The sequence below is a fragment of the Carcharodon carcharias genome, chromosome 8, assembly GCF_017639515.1.
Source record: "Carcharodon carcharias isolate sCarCar2 chromosome 8, sCarCar2.pri, whole genome shotgun sequence".
In the NCBI taxonomy this organism is placed as follows: domain Eukaryota; kingdom Metazoa; phylum Chordata; class Chondrichthyes; order Lamniformes; family Lamnidae; genus Carcharodon; species Carcharodon carcharias.
In genome coordinates, this window is record NC_054474.1 from 34,913,266 (window position 1) to 34,933,234 (window position 19,969).

The 19,969-nt window shown below is 41.2% G+C and overlaps 1 protein-coding gene across 4 annotated transcripts in view; it reads left to right on the forward strand.

Moving 5' to 3' along the window:
• atp10b (ATPase phospholipid transporting 10B) overlaps positions 1-19,969 on the forward strand; it is a 364,284-nt gene that overhangs the window by 262,568 nt on the left and 81,747 nt on the right. For all 4 annotated transcript variants that reach the window (XR_005943877.1, XM_041194601.1, XM_041194600.1 and 1 more), the window contains 7 exons: positions 6,057-6,261; positions 7,600-7,685; positions 8,315-8,418; positions 10,319-10,450; positions 14,695-14,822; positions 16,459-16,711; positions 17,371-17,609. Coding sequence is in view for 3 of the 4 variants with exons in the window: in XM_041194601.1 (XP_041050535.1) it covers positions 6,057-6,261; positions 7,600-7,685; positions 8,315-8,418; positions 10,319-10,450; positions 14,695-14,822; positions 16,459-16,711; positions 17,371-17,609 (1,147 nt within the window). In the remaining variant the exon portion in view is untranslated. The remainder of the gene's footprint in view (positions 1-6,056; positions 6,262-7,599; positions 7,686-8,314; positions 8,419-10,318; positions 10,451-14,694; positions 14,823-16,458; positions 16,712-17,370; positions 17,610-19,969) is intronic.

The window sequence follows — 19,969 nt, forward strand, 5'->3', positions numbered from 1 at the left end:
AGGCTTGTAATGGATATTGGTGGACAGTCTATCACCAGAAATTGAGACAGAGAGATCAAGGAAGGGAAGGGAAGTGTCAAAGATGGACCATGTGAAAATGATGTAGGGGTGGAGATTGGAAGCTAAATTAACAAATTTTTCCAAGTCCCGACGAGAGCATGAAGCAGCACCGAAGTAATCATCGATGTACTGGAGAAAGAGTTGTGGAAGGGGCCCAGAGTAGGCCTGGAATAAGGAATGTTCCACATACCCCATAAAGAGACAGGCATAGCTGGGGCCCATGCGGGTACCCATAGCCACAACTTTTATTTGGAGGAAGTGAGACGAGTTAAAGGAGAAATTGTTCAGTGTGAGAACAAGTTCAGCCAGACGAAGGAGAGCAGTGGTGGATAGGGATTGTTCAGGCCTCTATTCGAGGAAGAAGCTAAGGTCCCTCAGACCATCCTGGTGGGGGATGGAGGTGTAGAGGGATTGGACATCTATGGTGAAGAGGAAGCGGTTGGAGCCAGCGAACTGGAAATTGTTGATGTGACATAAGGTGTCAGAGAATCACGGACGTAGGTGGGAATGGACTGGACAAGCGGAGAGAGAAGGGAGTCAAGATAATGAGAAATGAGTTGCATGGGGCAGGAACAGGCTGACATGATCGGTCTACTGGGACAGTTCTGTTTGTGGATTTTGGGTAGGAGGTAGAAGCAGGCCGTCCGAGGTTGGGCGACTATCAGGTTGGAAGCTGTGGGAGGAAGATCTCCAGAGGAGATGAAGTCAGTGACAGTCCTGGAAACAATGGCTTGATGTTCAGTGGTGGGGTCATGGTCCAGGGAGAGGTAGGAGGAAGTGTCTGCGAGTTGACGCTCAACCTCTGCGGGGTAGAGGTCAGTGCGCCAGACAACAACAGCACCACCCTTGTCAGCGGGTTTGATGATAATGTTGGGGTTGGAGCTGAGACAACGGAGTGCAGTAAATTCAGAGAGAGACAGATTAGAATGGGTGAGAGGAGCAGAAAAATGTCACGCAGTCGTCCCAATTTCTCTGCTCCTCTCACCCATTCTAATCTGTCTTTCTCTGAACTTACTGCACTCCGTTCTCTCAGGTCCAACCCTAACATTGTCATCAAACTCGCTGACAAGGGTGGTGCTGTTGTTGTCTGGCACACTGACCTCAACCTCGCAGAGGCTGAGCGTCAACTCGCAGACACTTCCTCCTACCTCTCCCTGGACCATGACCCCACCACTGAACATCAAGCCATTGTTTCCAGGACTGTCACTGACCTCATCTCCTCTGGAGATCTTCCTCCCACAGCTTCCAACCTGATAGTCGCCCAACCTCGGACGGCCCGCTTCTATCTCCTACCCAAAATCCACAAACAGAACTGTCCCGGTAGACCGATCGTGTCAGCCTGTTCCTGCCCCATGCAACTCATTTCTCATTATCTTGACTCCCTTCTCTCTCCCCTTGTCCAGTCCCTTCCCACCCACATCCGTGATTCCTCTGACACCTTACGTCACATCAACAATTTCCAGTTCCCTGGCCCCAACCGCTTCCTCTTCACCATTGACGTCCAATCGCTCTACACCTCCATCCCCACCAGGATGGCCTGAGGGACCTTAGCTTCCTTCTCGAACAGAGGCCTGAAAAATCCCCATCCACCACTACTCTCTTCCATCTGGCTGAACTTGTTCTCATACTGAACAATTTCTCCTTTAACTCCTCTCACTTCCTCCAAATAAAAGTGTGGCTATGGGTACCCGCATGGGCCCCAGCTATGCCTGTCTCTTTATGGAGTATGTGGAACATTCCTTGTTCCAGTCCTACTCCAGCCCCCTCCCACAACTCTTTCTCCGGTACATTGATGATTACTTCGGTGCTGTTTCATGCTCTCATTGGGACTTGGAAAAATTTATTAATTTTGCTTCCAATCTCCACCCCTCCATCATTTTCACATGGTCCATCTCTGACACTTCCCCTCCCTTCATTGACCCCCCTGTCTCAATTTTTGGTGATAGACTGTCCACCAATATCCAATACAAGCCTAGCGACTCCCACAGCTACCTCGACTACAGCTCCTCACACCCCGCTTCCTGTAAGGACTCCATCCCATTCTCTCAGTTCCTTCACCTCCATCGCATCTGTTCTGATGATGCTACCTTCAAAAACAGTTCCTCTGACATGTCCTCCTACTTCCTTAACCGAGATTTTCCACCCATGGTCGTTGACAGGGCCCTCCACCGTGTCTGGCCCATCTCCAGTGCATCCACCCTCACGCCTTCTCCTCCCTCCCAGAAACATGATAGGGTCCCCCTTGTCCTCACTTACCACCCCACCAGCCTCCGCATTCAAAGAATCATCCTCCACCATTTCTACCAACTCCAGCATGATGCCACCACCAAACACATCTTCCCTTCAACCCCCCTGGGATCGTTCCCTCCTGGACACCCTGGTCCACTCCTCCATTACCCCCTACTCCTCAACCCCCACCTATGACACCTCTTCATGCCCACGCAAAAGATGCAACACCTGCCCCTTCACTTCCTCTCTCCTCACCGTCCAAGGGCCCAAACACTCCTTTCAAGTGAAGCAGCATTTCACTTGCATTTCCCCCAACTTAGTCTACTGCATTCGTTGCTCCCAATGAGGTCTCCTCTACGTTGGAGAGACCAAACGTAAACTGGGCAACCGCTTTGCAGAACATCTGCGGTCTGTCCGCAAGAATGACCCAAACCTCCCTGTCGCTTGCCATTTTAACACTCCACCCTGCTCTCTTGTCCACATGTCTGTCCTTGGCTTGCTGCATTGTTCCAGTGAAGCCCAACACAAACAGGAGGAACAGCACTTCATCTTCCGACTAGGCACTTTACAGCCTTCCAGACTGAATATTGAATTCAACAACTTTAGATCTTGAACTCCCTCCTCCATCTCCACCCCCTTTCTGTTTCTTCCCCCTTCCTTTTGTTTTTTCCAATAATTTATATAGATTTTTCTTTTCCCACCTACTTCCATTATTTTTAAATCTTTTATGGCCCGCTAGTCTTTCCACCTCACCCCCATTAGAGCTGTACCTTGAGTGCCCTGCCATCCATTCTTAATTAGCGCATTCGGTAGATAATATCACCACCTTCAACACCTCTTTGTTCCTTTGTCTGTGACATCTTTGTATTATCTGCTCCTATCACTGCTTGCTTGTCACACAACCACAGCCCCCCCCCCCAAACCTTAAACCAGTTTATATTTCACCCCTCTCCTAATATTCACTCAGTTCTGTTGAAGGGTCATGAGGACTCGAAACATCAACTCTTTTCTTCTCCGCTGATGCTGCCAGACCTGCTCAGTTTTTCCAGGTAATTCAGTTTTTGTCCTGATTCAATACTGACCCATTTCCATCAGTGGCAGTCGAATTTGTCTTTTTGTAATTCTTGCAACTGTTGAATAAAGCAATGTCAGATCAGTAAAAGTTATCTTAAGTATAATGGGACCTTGCATCAAAATATTTTCTTACAGTTTTATGCTGACAACATAAGTGTTCCAAATCTCTTTGGAGACTCTGGCAATGTCCTGTCATGAAAAATAACCTTGTTACGTTCTTACCTTGCTTTCTGTTCCAATGTGACCTATAAGCAAGTTCGAGTCGCCTGTAAAATTAATTCAATTAAATACCATTAAACCATTAAACACTATAGGTAAATGCATGATATACAAAATACAGACACAGTTAGTTTTCCCATAATGAAATCTGTTGTCATTACCTGGCCTGGCCTACATGTGATTCCAGACCCCACAGCAATGTGGTTGACTATTAAAACGCCCTGTGAACAAGGGCAATGAGGGTTGGGCAATAAATGCTGGCCTAGCCAGCAACATTCACATCCCACAAACGAATAAATTAAGAAGTAAAATAAGGGAGATAAATATTTAGGAAAGGAGAATTTTTATTTATACAGCATCTCTTCATGACATCAGATGTTCCAAGGTACTTCATAGCCAATGTAGCACTTTAAGTGTGGTCCCCGTATAATGTATGGAGACACGGCAGCCAAGTTGCGCACAACAAGGTCCCACAAACAGGATTCTTAATTTTGTTGATGTTGGTGGCGAGATAAATGTTAGCCAAAACACCTGGAAAACTCATCTGCTGTTCTTTTAAAATGTGCCATTGCTTATTTTTTCTGCCCACCTGAGAAGCAGGATGCCTCAGTTTGATATTTTATCCAAAAGCTGACACCTCTGTAATACTTCCATAAATCAAAGAGAAGAGACTTTGTCACTGTGTAAAGCAAACTGATACACTATTTGCCTGCTGCAGCTGACCAATGTCTCCCTCAATGACTTTAACATGAGGGTTGTGTAACTTCAGTTAAGAGTAAGATTAAAGGTTAAAAGGATGAAAATTTGATCAAATTCTGTGCACGAGTACAATGGCTCTTGTGCTGCAAGAACTCGGTGGGTTTGTGAGTTGCAGTTTATTAGGGTTGAAAAGTGTATAGTCATGGAACACATACTGGGGAGGTTCCCCTTATCAACTCCAGTGTTTGGGGAAGAGCTTTCAGAGCTCTGCCTTGGGAGTTTGCCTGTGATTAGCCAATTCCTCCCCTGGGAATGTCATTGATTGGGCCTGGTGCCTGAAAGATAATTCTGTACGTTGAATTGGTGAAATGTTCTATACTTTCTAAAGTATAGCAAAGTAAAGACTTTTCTAACACTTTTACTTCCACTGGTATTTTTATATAATCCTGTATCATGTCCTTAATACGTTTACACCCAATGCATTATTTTTTGAAGAATAGCTACTGCAACAATTTGCACACAGAGATAAAAACAAAAAACTGCGGATGCTGGAAATCCAAAACAAAAACAGAATTACCTGGAAAAACTCAGCAGGTCTGGCAGCATCAGCGGAGAAGAAAAGAGTTGACGTTTCGAGTCCTCATGACCCTTCCTGGTCATGAGGACTCGAAAAGTCAACTCTTTTCTTCTCCGCTGATGCTGCCAGACCTGCTGAGTTTTTCCAGGTAATTCTGTTTTAATTTGCATACAGTATGATTGCACAAATAATTGGATGAATGACTAGTTAATCTGTTTTAGTTGTGGTGTTGTTTGAGGGAAGAATATCGGCCAGAATGTCAGGTGAGCTCCCTGGTTTCCTTTAAATAGTGCTAAGGGAGCTTTTTACAGCATCTCAAACAATGCAATAATCTTTCATTACTACATTGAAGTGTTAGCCTAAGCTACATGCTCAAATTAGTTGAAGGGGTTGAATCCACAATCTATTAATTCCAAGGCTGCACTGCTATTGACTGAGCTAATCTACCACTTCAATTTTATATATATATATATACATATATACTCTTTCATGGGATATAGGTGTCGCTGGATAGGCCACTATTTATTGCCCATCCCTAAGTGCCCATGAGAAGGGGGTTTGCTTTCTTTCCTAATTAAGATCATTTTCTCAATTTCTTGACTCTTACTCAAGGTCAAATTAATCATCACTCCTCTAGTTCATAGCATTTCACTCCAAAAATGTATAAATTCTTAGAGCAATATGGTGAAATAATGTCAGAAGGAAACATCTTAATCCAACTTGCCTGGCAGGAAACTGATTTGAATTGGATCAATCAGAAACTAATACCGGGAGGGGGTTTTCGATCCCTTGGCAATCGCACTGAATGGGTTAAGTTAAAATAGTCCCCTAAGATCTCTGTCTTCTGTTGTCCTGAGTTTTCCCTTTATAGCCACTCCACTAGTAAGAAGGAAAAAAAAATCCAACACATGTTTTCACATTTAAGCACCAACCTGCCATTAGTTTGTAGACTCAACTAAATGTGGATTTTCGTCATCTCAGACTTGGTCTGTGTTGTACTTAAGCATTGGATGTGGAAACAGCATGCTCTTGTAGTTACCAGTACTCACCTAATGTAAGAATATCGTTAGCTCCCTCAAGTTGCAATGTACTATGCAAAGTTCGAGTCTGTATTGATAAATGGAAAATAGTAACGTGGGGGCAAGTTATTTTGTGTTAAAACATGCATATGACTGTCTGAATATTTTGTTTCCTGCAGGAAACAGAAGCAGTATGTTGAAAAATGCTGGAAAGATGTTCGAGTAGGTGACTTTGTACGGTTATCATGCAATGAAATTATTCCAGCTGATATGCTCCTACTGCAGTCATCAGAACAAAATGGAATATGCCACATTGAGACATTTAACCTCGATGGAGAAATGAACCTGAAGCAAAGACTGGCAGTGAAAGGGTTTACAAATCCCGTAAAGTACTCCTTTCCTTTATTTCTTTGATTTGTTGTTCGACGGGAACATCAATAGAAACATCTCGTGTGACATTTGTTACAAGCAGTTCACTGGTGAGGTCCCCCAATTTATGATCCCAGACTAGGTACTCCAATTTTTTATGCTCCCGGGTAAAGAGGGATGAACTGGCTCCCTTCCTTTATTCAACCCCTTCCCTCATGGATGCCTTTTCCCAGTCCAAATGTATTTATGTTTTAAAAGGAGCCAATTTAGCCAGGCTGTTTTGAGTCAAATAGTGAGTTTATTGGTTACCAAACATGAGAAAAAAAATAATAAAAATGCTACACACATATACACAGATTAGAAATGAAAAATTGAGTCCGAACATAAAAAGTTAAAAAGATAAACAAATCAATCCTTTGGCTTGCCCTTGAGGAGTCAATGGTAAAACATTGGGGCTGTTAAATTGGGGGGGATTTTGGTAGCTCTGACTTTGGCAGTTGCATTGGAGTTCTTGATTCTGCAGGTTAGCTGAAAGGAGTTGTGCTGTTTCGTTTTCGACTGTGGCTTTGCTGACTTGTGACTTATTTCCAGCAGTCAGGGAGAGAGTTTTTTTTAACCTGCAAACTGCAGGGATGCTCAGTTGGTGTTCTTCAGCTGTGACCTTCACCGCGCACACACACCAGAATAGAACACCAAAGTAGCACATGGAATTAGGATTGCAGTTGGTGTTTTTAAAACCCCTTTACTTGCATATTCCTGGAAGGGAAAAATAAACATTTCTTTCACCCAGACCTGTTTTCTTTTAAAACTCGGATATAACTCAACAAGGGGTTACAGTTTAGTTTCCATTATATCTTTTCCTTTGAAGTGCCTCTGTCTGAAGTAGGCCATGTCACATCTTTAGGTGCGGCATTCCGTTCTCAATTAACTAGTTGGCCAAATAATTCACATAGGAATTTTTCAACAAGTGATTACCTTAGAGTCTCAGTCAGCTTTTGCTTGTACATCCTTTTTCAAAAAATACATCTTGCTTAAAATTTCAGTATGTTCATAAGTAATTTGGGAATAGGATCTATGGTCATGATACTTTGCTAAAAGAGTATCTAATGTTTGCATTTACAAGTATATGATTACAATATTCATGGTGTAGTGACATCACTTGTGGTAGGGAAACCTCTTCACATAAAAAAAACCTTGGCAAAAATGTAAGTTGACGCTCACTCTTTCCATCTGTGCAAATTAGGAATTGATCTGTTACTTGACCATTATAACATTGCTGTTAATAAAGTGTATTGCGAATCTTTTTCAGAAATCTGTACATTGCACATGGTTACCATTTTAATTATTTTCCAGGATTCTGAGTTTGATCCAGAGAACTTCAACAGCACTATAATCTGTGAAAATCCCAACAGTGATCTCAACAAATTTAAGGGCATTTTGTAAGTAGGGAATTTCTTTTACTGCACCAGTTTTTTCTTTCTGGTTTATGATTCAGCTTTACGTTGACACAAACTAGCAGTGCTTTAAGTTTTTAATAATTAATGGGAATGTTGCAGAATTTCCTAATCCAACCCAGCTTGTTCATTCTAGTTGTGGGTTTGAGAGCATCCTCAAGCTTATTCCTGGGTTTGGTGAGGTCACATTTCTGAATGTTGACTTTAACTGATCATTGACCAGTTAATACATTATCAATAGGGAGCAATAGGATGCAGGATTCACTCTAGAATTATACAGGCAGCAAGTTCCAGCTTCCCACCATGCTGCTGTGAATTCTAAGAAGACAGGTAAATCCTCAAAGAGGGAGTGGAAGGATTATTGAATTCTCATGGCATGACCTGATCAACTCTCAACACTGCAGGCATTAAATACATAGATGAGGTGAAATATTTTTTAAAAAAGTAATCCAAATCCAGGGGATGGATCTCAGCAGAATGTGCTTTTCAAAACTGAGTTAGATTTTCTCTTAGCAATAGTTTCACAGTTGATCTTTTTGCTGCAATGAGCATTAATTTTAAGGTGGAGGAAACACAATAGGGTAGCATTAATTGTGAGTGGTTTTGCTTTGCAGGGAAAACCCTGAAAGTAAGATTGGCTTCAACAAAGACAGCCTCTTACTTCGAGGCTGCACCATCCGGAACACGAAAGTTATTGTGGCAATAGTTGTATATGCAGGTGTGTTCTTGTTGTTAATTTTTCAATGAAATTGCTTTCCTGGGCTCTTAAGCATGAGGTGGGATTACCATTAATCAAAAAGCAGTTGAAGCAGGCTATACTGTGGCAGCAGTAAAGGGCCTCTTCCTCATGTAGTGCTTTTTATGACCTTAAGAGGTACAAAATAATAATCCAGAGAGCAGGATTTCAAGTCCCCCTGTGGCAGTTTGAGAATTTTACTTTAGAAATAATCATTTTAACCTAACTCACTGAAAACTTGTCAGGATTGAAGTTTAAAAAAAACTGGAAATAAAAAGCCTCTGTAGAAGTGACCATGAGGTTGCAAGATGGTTATAAAACCAACCGGCTCATCATGGTTCTTCAGGGGATGAAACCTGATTTCCTTATCCAGTCTAGCCTATATGTAACTCCAATTTCACACCAACCTGGTGATATCTGCCCTCTGAAATGACCCAGCAAGCCACTCTGTTGTATCACACTACAATGCAACAGGGATGGGCAACAAAAGACAATCTTGCCAATGATACCCAGACCCTGAGAATGATTTTTTTTAAATGAATCATTGGAAGTTGAATTTTTGTTTCTGGGTCGGAGCCCTGATGCTGGGGGCTCCTGATACTAGAGGGCCAAAAGAAGGCACTTCAGCACTGAGAGCAGCAGCCCCACTGTCAGAGGTATGCCCTGCTGATGTAGGTAGGAGAGAGAGGGTGGCTCAAGATGGAAGCATTCCCTGAGCACTCCTCATAGGTTTTCAAAACAATGTGGCCACAGCTGTGTGACCACCATTGTGGAGGAGAAACTCTTTTCAGGGCAGCCTGTGATCACAGCTGTGGTGATCTCAGTATGTCAGCTGTGAGGGATGGAGAACAATAGCCCACCATGGTCGAGAAAATTCCAGTCAACCTCAGAACATTGGTCTTAAAAGGCCCTTTAATTGCCTTAATAGATTACCTGTCACTTGTGGTTGGATAATCAACAACTTCCACCTTGAACCTACCTTTACCAAAATGAGCTGAAGGCAGGGACATGCTGGAAAACTGAGATGCTGTTCTCCAAAGCCAAGCTTCCACCCTCCAGCCCCGCCTTGGAGGTTATTCGAAAATTCAGCTCCTAATGTCACTCCACTGCTACAATGTTACATCTTTAACATTCATCCTATAAAGCTGACTATGATTGGTCATATCGGGTCTCTGCATCAGTTTCATTACAATATCTGAAGCCGCATTTTACAGCCTATTCATGATGATTTGTGCTCATTCTGAAAAATCTATTAACTGTTTTATAATGGGTCAACAACACAATGCTGAAAAAACAGATAATGTTGGAAATACTCAGCTACTCAGTCAGGAGAAATAGAAGTTGATGCTTTGGGTGTCAAATCTTCCTGTGTTCTGAAGAGGGCCCAGGTCCAAACTAAACATGTTTTTTTTAGAGTTGAATGGGTTGGTGTGTCCTATGGTACATTCAAGTAACAAATTTTTTAAAATCTTCCTTATTGTTAGGAATCCAGATGGAGGGCAAAGCTTTATTTAACATACCCCTGTAATAGTCATAGATATATTTGAGCTGAGGCCTGACTACTGCTACTGTAATGGGCAATGCAAAGAGGCTGTACCTCTGGGATAATGAAAATGACACAACAGTAACTTAAGCTAAGTAGTTTAATGATTGACAACAGTGCTCAAACAGCTTTTGGACTGAAAATGCCAGTGATATATGTTTCTCTGCATCAGCCATTTGGCTGAGATTTATAGGTTTGGACCAAACTGAAATAACATATTATCCTATATTATTATAATATAAAATAATATCCAATACAAGATTGCAGCTGAATTACTGTCTGACATATATTGAAATGTATGATGATTAATAGCAATTTTTAATATGCATTTTCTTTTAGGTCATGAGACCAAAGCAATGCTTAATAATAATGGACCTCGCTACAAGCGGAGTAAATTGGAAAGGAGAATGAACACTAATGTCCTGTGCTGCGTGAGCCTGATGGTGGTGATGTGTTTTATAGGAGCGTTGGGTAAGATGTGCAAGAGTAGCAACCTCCAACTTATTGCTGTATCTGAGATGGTGCAAATGAGAATGGTCTGTTGAGATTGAATTGGGTAGTAATTGATGCAATAAATTAATTACTGCAGTGAACGATGATGCTTAAGTGCTCTCTGCGTCCTAACTCACCCCAACTCCCGTTCACCCATTGCTCCTGTGTACGCTGGTCTATAAGTCAGCTTCTGGTTAAGTAATGCCTTGATTTTAAAATTCTCACTCTTGTTTTCAAATCCCTCCATGGCCTTCCCCTTCCCTATGTCTGTAATCTCCTCCAGCCCCACAACTCTTTAGTCCATGGTCCTCTAATTCTGGCCTCTTGCACACCCTGATTTTAATCTCTCCACCATTGTACGCCATACCGTCAACTGTTTTGGTCTTAAGTTCTAGAGTTCTCTCTCTAAAACCTCTCTGGCTCTCTACGTTTTTATCCTCCTTCAGATAGCATAGCCAGCCATCCAGTTCTTTACTGGACAGTTGGTTTTTAGCCAGTCTGGCCACTCCTGTACCAGATAGCTTCATATCCAGTATTTTGGCCCATAGTGCACTTACCTCAGTAAAGCACCAACAGGGACCTGTACTTGTTCTTTCCCTCATGCAGCAGCCTTGATATGATGGGGTCCAAAAGTCAGGTTTGTTTTTATTTTTTTTGCTACTATTTTTAAAGCACCGCACTCCCCCACCCCACAGCCTCCCCTCGTCTCTCCAACGGCTTGGAATCTTCAAACATGATGTCACTGTGTATGTGATCACATTGTCGAATACGTGCTGGGGTCATCCCGTGTGTGCTAACACTACCCAACACACATCACAAAGGGTCTGGTGGCTCCCAGCACTTGCCATCCTACCTTTTTAAGACATTTCTTAAAATCTAACTCTGTGACCAAACTTTTGCTCATCTTCCCTATTATTTCCTTATGTGGCTCGGTGTTGTGAAGATGGATTTTTAAAAAATATTTTTAGGAATATGGTGGCATTCTGTAAAGAAGGCTGTGTGTATGAGTGTGTGTGTGTGTGTGTGTGTGTGTGTGTGTGTGTGTGTGTGTAATTAAACTGGGGGAAGGTTAGTACAAATGACTTGCCTGTGGGAGCAGAAAAATGAAAGGTGAAAGTACTAAATGCATGAATTTGAAATGAGAGGCTATGAGGTGAAGTGGCATATGAGCAACTAGATCGGATTTGAAATTTGCATGATATGATAAGTAGGGACTTGACTTTCAGCTATTAATGTTTCAAAGGAAGCTTAGAAGTGACAAAGGACTTTTACAATTTACAAAGCTTTCATAGGTAAAAAAGGGAAGGTTATTAAATTTTATTTGACCTGAAAATGTAGGCAATAGGAAAACATAAAAGATCTTTATATTTTGGCAAAATTGAGTACAAAGAGATGCTCGTAACAATGGAGTCTAAGATCAAAAAGGGAAAAGGATATTTAAGGAAATATGTTTAGTTCAGTTGTGTTGGTTGTTTGGGGGTCCTGAAACCAGATCTGTGCTAAGAAATGTTGTGAATTCAAAGCAGCCAACCAGGTTCAAGCCCGAAAAGTCTTTTTTTTCAGAAAGCAGTCTGTTTCTGACCTTCCTTCGGTTCCATAGCAGAGTGGAAAAGAGCGAGAAGTCATGTTTTATACTTTATTAAAGTAACAGCAGTTTTTGCCTTGGTAATACTACTGGATTTGTGCAGTTAAAATCAGTAAGGGAACCGTTGCCAGGTAGTTTACTTGTGTGTTTTGATCATGTGTGTATTTTTTGGGGGGGAATGTTTTGTAAGACTGTTTAACTGTGTAATTTTAATCTTATGTACTTAATTTTTTTTTCTTGTTAACAAATCTTCTTATTTTAAATCTTAAAAGTGTTACTGGAATTCTATGCTTCTGGGATTAGTAGTTTTCCCCTCAATTTCAGAATAAAGAAAAGTTATGATCAGTAAGACAAGTTTCCCTGTGTGATTTGGCTTGCTCAGCACATAACATCTAACAGTATGCCATTTTGTTTTATGATGCCCATCTGAAAATGCCTTGGATGTTTTATTCTAGCAAAGGCACTGTACAAATTAAAGTTATTGCTGTTGAATTGGTTACAACAAAAACTCTCATGACTATGCATAACTCATGTATATATTTCCAATATAGGTGGTTTCTCATTATGGTTGTAATTAGAATCCTGAATTAAAATTAAAGTTTGAAAAAATGTATTTTCTATATTATTCTTGTTTTAGCATGGCAAGGCATTTTCATTTGTCTGCATCTTTTACTGTTTACATTATTTCATTACTGTTATTGTCTTTCACACAATTTCCAAGATCCATTGACAATAACTAATTTTAATGAGAAAAGCCAGTGAGACAGATTGCAAAATCTATAGAAATTAACAGGTCTGTTTGGGGCCTCAATTATTTACAATACATATTAATGACTTAGATTAGGGAAGTGAATGTACTATTGCCAAGTTTGCGCATGACAAAAATAGGTGGGAAAATAAGTGGTGAGGATGACACACAGAGTCTACAGAGGGATATAGACACGTTAAGTGAGTGGGCAAAAACTTGGCAGATGGAATATAATGTGGGAAAATGTGAGACTATGCACTTTGGCATGAAGAATAGAGGATCTAAATATTATTTAAATGGAGAAAGACTGTAGAAAGCTGCAGCACAGAGGGATTTGGGAGTCCTTGAGCATGAATCCCAAAAAGCTAACATACAAGTTCAACAAGTAATAGGGAAGGCAAATAGAATGTTGGCCTTTACTTCAAAGGGAATAGAGTATAAAAATAGGAAAGTCTTGCTAAAACTATACAAGTTAGATCACATCTAGTATACTGTGAACAATTTTGGTCCCCTTATCAAAGGGAAGATATATTGGAGGCAGCCCAGAGAAGATTCACTAGGTTGATCCTGTGGATGGAGGGATATTCTTATGAGGAGAGGTTGAGTAGGTTAGGCCTGTACTCATTGGAGTTTAGAAGAATGAGAGGTGACCTTATTGAAAAATATAAGATTCTAAGGGGGCTTGACAAGGGAGATGCTGAGAGATTGTTTCCCCTTGTGTGAGACTCTAGGACCAGAAGGCATAATCTCAGAGTAAGGGGGCACCCATTTAAAACAGAGATGAGGAGGAATTTCTCCTCCTAGAGTAGTCGATCTGTGGAATTCTTTACCACAGAGGGCTGTAGAGTTTGGGTTGTTAAGTATATTCAAGGCTGAGATAGACAGATTCTTAATCAGTAAGGGAATCAAGGGTTATGGGGTAAAAGCAGGAAAGTGAAGTTGTGGATTATCGGATCAGCCTCTCATTGAATGGCAGAGCAGACTTGATGGGCTGAATGGCTTACTTCTGCTCCTATGTCTTACGGTCTTATAGTTTCCACTGAGGTAGATTCCATACCCTTTCAACTCAATAGAACTGTGTTAATTTATGGAGGCAGAATGTAAAGCCGCCTGCTTAGGCAGTCTCTCAGGATCGAGGATGGCTTGCTTCCACTCCAGTTCAATGGGTTCTGAGTTGGCTGATGTCCAAAGCGCAAACGAAGACTCTACCACATGCAGGCCAGGTAGTGCATGAAGGATTGGCTAGATGGGTTAGTTGGAGGAAAAGCCTATTGCAATGAATAAAGTTTGTCAGTTTATACATGGTGACTCAAAAAACTTGTTGAGCTGGGTGAGTTGGGCATCATTTGATTCAAATGCTCAGAAAATAAAGAAAATTTAGCCTGACACACTGCTTTCAGTGTCAGGAAGATTTAGTGTGTTTACCCTGACACAGGGATCTGATATGAGGGTGAATGCCCACCATGTTCTGTTGAAGGGTCATGAGGACTCGAAACATCAACTCTTTTCTTCTCCGCCGATGCTGCCAGACCTGCTGAGTTTTCCCAGGTAATTCTGTTTTTGATTCACTATACTTATCCTGACACTCAAGAAATTTGATTTGAAGTGGAAAGGTGGAAAAAAAAATCACACTGTCGCTGCAAAGGCACATTGTGGGTACTCGTATGATGTAGCAACAGGGGACATTTAGTGTAAAATAGATAATGTTGACAGCATTTGTTGTAACTTCTTTATTTTCATTTTTCAAAACGGTCATGCCAAAGCGTATGTTCCAGCTATCCACTGTCCTTGAGAATTTTTTTCCTTTTGTGGAAAAAAAAATTCTCTAACCTGTCAACTTTATTTAGAGATTTGTTTTCTGTAACAGAATATTTTTATATTTTACCCCAGGCCACAGTATTTGGGTTGGAACCTTCTCTTCATGGACTCCATTTGAATTCCCAGACAACAATGGCAACTTCATTTCAGCCGCTGTGTCTGGATTCTACATGTTTCTGACAATGGTGATACTATTGCAGGTAAATAAGATCAATCGCTGGATGGTATTTTGCATGAATCTGTTTACATCCTTGACATGCTGTTCAGGTACATTTGAATTCCAAGTATGCTTAAACAAGCTGCAATCGCTTTAAGATTCAAAGTATCTACATATTTTGTTATGTTTTTGATTGTATTAGCTAACTGATTGAAAAGTGTAGCTGCAATATAAAGATGAATTCAAGCTATGATATAAGCTAGTAGTTAATAGAAAATGAGGGTTAAATTGTTGGGGACACATCAATAAATAGTTGTTTATGGGCACACTATATATTGTATGACTTGTGGACCCTTGACTTAGACACCTAAGGGAGAATTTTCTCCCTGTCTAAATGGGGTTGTGTGCGGACTGGTGTGCAGCCAGTTGGCGCCCCCGATAAGCTGGGTGCCGGGCATTTTATGTGGGCAGACCAATTAAGGCCCCGCCAGTGTGATGCGTGCCCGGAAGCGCTGAGCACTCCCTGTGTGGGCGGGGTGCCTCAGGGAGAATACTTTCACTTATTATACATTGATTAAAGGTTAAAAAAATTTTTAAGGACGTGTCCCCTCATATAAAACTGTCATATGCGCTGGGACATGTCCATTAATTTTATCTAAAATTTTCAAACACTTTAAAAATGTTCATGAAACCTGTGGATGAGGTTCCATGAAAAATTCAAAGGCTGGCTGGGCTCTTTGCCTGCCCGCCAACCTTAAGGTTGGATGGATAGCTCAGCTAATTGCTTTACTGGCTTTTTAAATGGCCTTAATAGGACTTTGACAGTTCAGCGGGCATGCACACGCCCACCGAACTAAAAATCTAAATGACGAATGGTGATGTCGGGACACACGCCTGTCATTTCATGCCTCAGCCAGTGGGCCCCGCCCCCGCTCGCCCAGCCAAAGATTCTGCCCATAAAAGCATTGCAGATTTAGGCCCCTGGTTACATAAAATATATTGTACACTTAAGTTATCACTTTCTCTGCTCGCTAACACTTCGGTTTTAATTAGGAAAGTTGTTTGAAAGTGCTAATCTCAGCCCCGCTAGGCAGCCTGACAATGGTAGATGTAACTAGTTAGCATAATAACCAACAGCTCTCTTGTTCAACTTGCACTTTGCTCTACTGAATGGCACTTATGAAAATAAGAGCCTGAATTCAAATTCTGAAGACATCCTGTGTTGCCTGTAAGACCAGCTAGTTACTGTTGCAATACAAATGTATTCGTTATGAATATATTATGAACAAATGATTTACAATATATTATGCAGCGAGTAATTAAAACCACTATAACTGTCAGTTGCATGCCTCTGTGGAAAACATGGAGCAGAGAATAAGGAAGGTGAAGTAATCATCTCAGCGGCATGCCTTTCTTCTCCACCTAGGACCAGAAGCTTGTGAGGCCCTAGACAATTTCAGAACAATATTACATATTAAATGTGGATTAGACACAGGGTACAAGATTGTTACCTTAGCTGTGAATTCAGGAGATCCAATGGGTACAAATGGTAGAAAGTAACCTAAAAATGCACAAATGCATTACTTTCATAAATAGGATTATTCACATGGGAATATTTAGTCAAATTTATGTCAAACTATGTGAAAATTTTGATTTGTTATCTTTGCTTCTGTTGGCAGATCTTCATCCCTATTTCTTTATATGTTTCCATTGAGTTTGTAAAGTTGGGTCAGATATTCTTCATACACAACGATGCCGAACTGTATGATGAAAGTACCAACACCCGTCTGCAGTGCCGAGCTCTGAATATCACCGAGGACCTTGGTCAGATCCAGTATATCTTCTCTGATAAGACAGGAACCCTCACTGAAAACAAAATGGTTTTTCGTCGCTGTGCCATCATGGGCACAGAGTTCCGACATGATGATAATAGTAAGGATTACAGCCATATGCTCATCAACATAATTGATAAACTAGAACAGGGATCTAAAGTACTTTTTAAAAATTTAATCTCTGTTCCCTGGAAATTAAAATAGTTCAAGATAGAATCAATTGCACATGATTTGTTTGTGCACATATTTGCTGATACAATGTGAAAAGTTAAATTAATTTTTAATGGCAGTGCCATAATGTATATAGGTCCTTAATGGTAGTACATTGTCAGGAATAATTTGGAGATAAATTTGCTAGTCCTTTTCCCCCCCTCATTCAAATTCTGATGAATTGACATATCTGTCACTTCAGTAGTGTGGCATATTTGAGATCATGCTTCAGTCAACATTGTGGTATGTCCAAGAGGCGCATTACCTTCCCAGTATTAATGTTTGTCACATTGTGATAGATCTGTGCTTATTCACCTAAGCCATTAGGAACAGGGTTAAGAGTGAACTGAACTTGGGTCACTTAAGGCAGTATAGCTAATTGGAAAGAGAGAAGGCTTTTATCCCATCCACCTAGATAGATACATGTCTCAATGTGTTAATTTGCTACTCCATTCATTCTACAACCTGTAGTGTTTAATCAAAGTGAATATACTACAGTTTAACTATCGTGATTTTTAAAAATTATTTTCCTGCTGTATTTTAATTTAGCAAAGCGATTATCTACACTGAGAGAGCTGGTCTCATATGATGAAGATGAACCACTTTTGCAGAATGTAAGCCCCAACTTCCAGAGTAGCATGTCCCACCGAAGACAAAAGAGCATAAGGTCTGTGCAGCGATCGCAAAGCATCTGTTCCCAGCAACCGTTCACTGGTTTCAAAAACAGTAAGAAGTCTGTGATGGATTGTGGTAACTTCTCCCAGGGAGTGGCATTCAGCAGCCCACTAGTAAGTAAAGGAGCCGTATTTGCATAAATTTTGGTTGGGCCAAATTCCTCACATTGTTCTTCCATCCTGGGCATGTTTTATAGTTTAAGCCCTGTGAAAAAAAAAAATTTAGATTAAAATCATAATGTATTTCGTCTGTGCTGAGTGAACTAATGAGTCCAGGCAGCAATACGGGTGTTATAAGTAACTCCATGCCCTTGGATTAGGAAGAGGAAAATTGTTTGGGTTTCTGTACTTTATAGTTATCCAATAATACCTGTTTAAGATCATAAGACCATAAGACACAGGAGCAGAAGTAGGCCATTTGGCCCATCGAGTCTGCTCCGCCATAACCTTACTGATTAAAAATCTATTTATCTCAGCCTTGAATATACTTAACAATCCAGCCTCTGCAGCCCTCTGCGGTAAAGAATTCCACTGATTCACTACCTTCTGAGAGAAGAAATTCCTCCTCTTCTCTGTCTTAAATGGGTGACCCCTTACCCTGAGATTATGTCCTCTGGTCCTAGACTCTTCCACAAGGGGAAAAATCCTCTCAGCATCTATCCTGTCAAGCCCCCTAAGAATCTTATATGTTTCAAAAAGATCGCCTTTCATTCTTCTAAACTCCCGTGAGTACAGGCCCAAACTACTCAACCTCTCCTCATAAGAAAATCCCTCCATACCTGGAATCAACCTAGTGAACCTTCTCTGGACTGCCTCTAATGCCAGTAAAACTTTCCTTAGATAAGGGGACCAAAACTGTTCTGACTAGTGCCTTGTATAGTTTTAGCAAGATTTCCCTATTTTTATACTGCATTTATGTATCAATGTTACATGAGAACAGAATCAGATTTTTGTGTGACATCTTATTGGTCAATTGGCTACTTGGCATTTATAAGACTTTCATTTGAGGGAGTAGAAAGTAACAAATGCTGATGAGACTGTTCCCTTGCAAGCAATCAATGTCTTCTAGAGAGGAGCGTGGTAAAACTGATTTTCAAAACAAAGTTGCAAACATCTAAATTTCCACTCAGTTACAGGTTGCATCACAAGAGTTGCACCACGGTTTAGATTCTTCAGATGTTAGCTTATCCTGTCTGAACTATGCAATTAGGAAAACTCTGGATACAATTTAATGCTCTCCCCCCGAGGCAAATTTGGACTGGTGGGAGTGGGTGGGGGGGGGGGTGGTGGAATTTAATTGGGCTAGAGGATGTTGGGTGTGGTGGCGGGGGGTGCAAGCCCACAGAAAACCACTCCCTGCCCTTTCTTCCAACTCCCCTTCCCTCGACCCCCATCTCACTCACTCTCAGCAGTGGCCCTGGTCCTTCGCTGATCCAGGGTCTCTAATGGGTGCAATCCTGGCAGCTGCGTGCACTCCTGGTTTCACTGGCTGCAATGGAGTGAATCTGGCCCGCTGATTGGTAGCAGCTCTCTGGGGAGGGATTTTCACCCCCTGCACCCTCCGCACCCCACCCCCCTCCATGCCTGGGTCCTTGACCCTGGAGAAGCACTCCTGCTGGACAATTAAATGCAATTGGCATTTAATATGGTGGCCTCCCCCATAGAAGATGATGTGGGACTGTCGCTGGATCTCCAGGCAGTGGGCTAGACCACTGCTGCTTGGATTAAATTCTGTCCACTGAGTGTTCAGTGAACAATTCACATTCACTGCAGGGAGAAAGAGAATGAAAGAAAATTGCAGCAAAAGTCATCCATAGATTACTCTTTATTATGAGCCAGCCAGCCTTCATTCTTGGCATTTCAGTTCAAATCCCCATTTGGAGAAGAGTAAAATAGGAGGTATACAAAACCTAACCATTTGCATTAATTTTGAGACTCTTGAGACATTTAAATCAACATCGGGTCTGGGTCCGTAAACATTTTAACAATGTTTAAACAGAATATTCCGATTAAGCTTTGTGGTGTCAAAAACATGCAATGGTCCATTATGGAGTTTTGCACAGCTTCTGTCCAGAGTCATTTCAGGACTTCACTGCCATGATATAGCTATTTATGCAAAATGGTAAACAGGCTCAAGCAAAGAGCACATATGCACTGTAAAATGCTAATATAAAAAGTTGATGGCTGAGCTGCACTGTTAGCTTCATGAAAATGGCATTGTGCCTCTATCTGCATCACCATTGAAATTCATTGAATTGGGTGAAGTTGCTGTGTTTATCTTGTAGATATGGACTAAACTCACCAAAGAAAGTTAAGTCTTATTTCAATCTAATTACACTTTTAGTGTGTTAATTATTGCCAATCAACCTCCCAGGCACTGAAAATTAACTGTTACAACAGTGGAGTCTCATTCCTTTGGGTAACGTAATTAAAATTTTAAAAAATGTTACATTTTATATTTTTAGATTTACTTT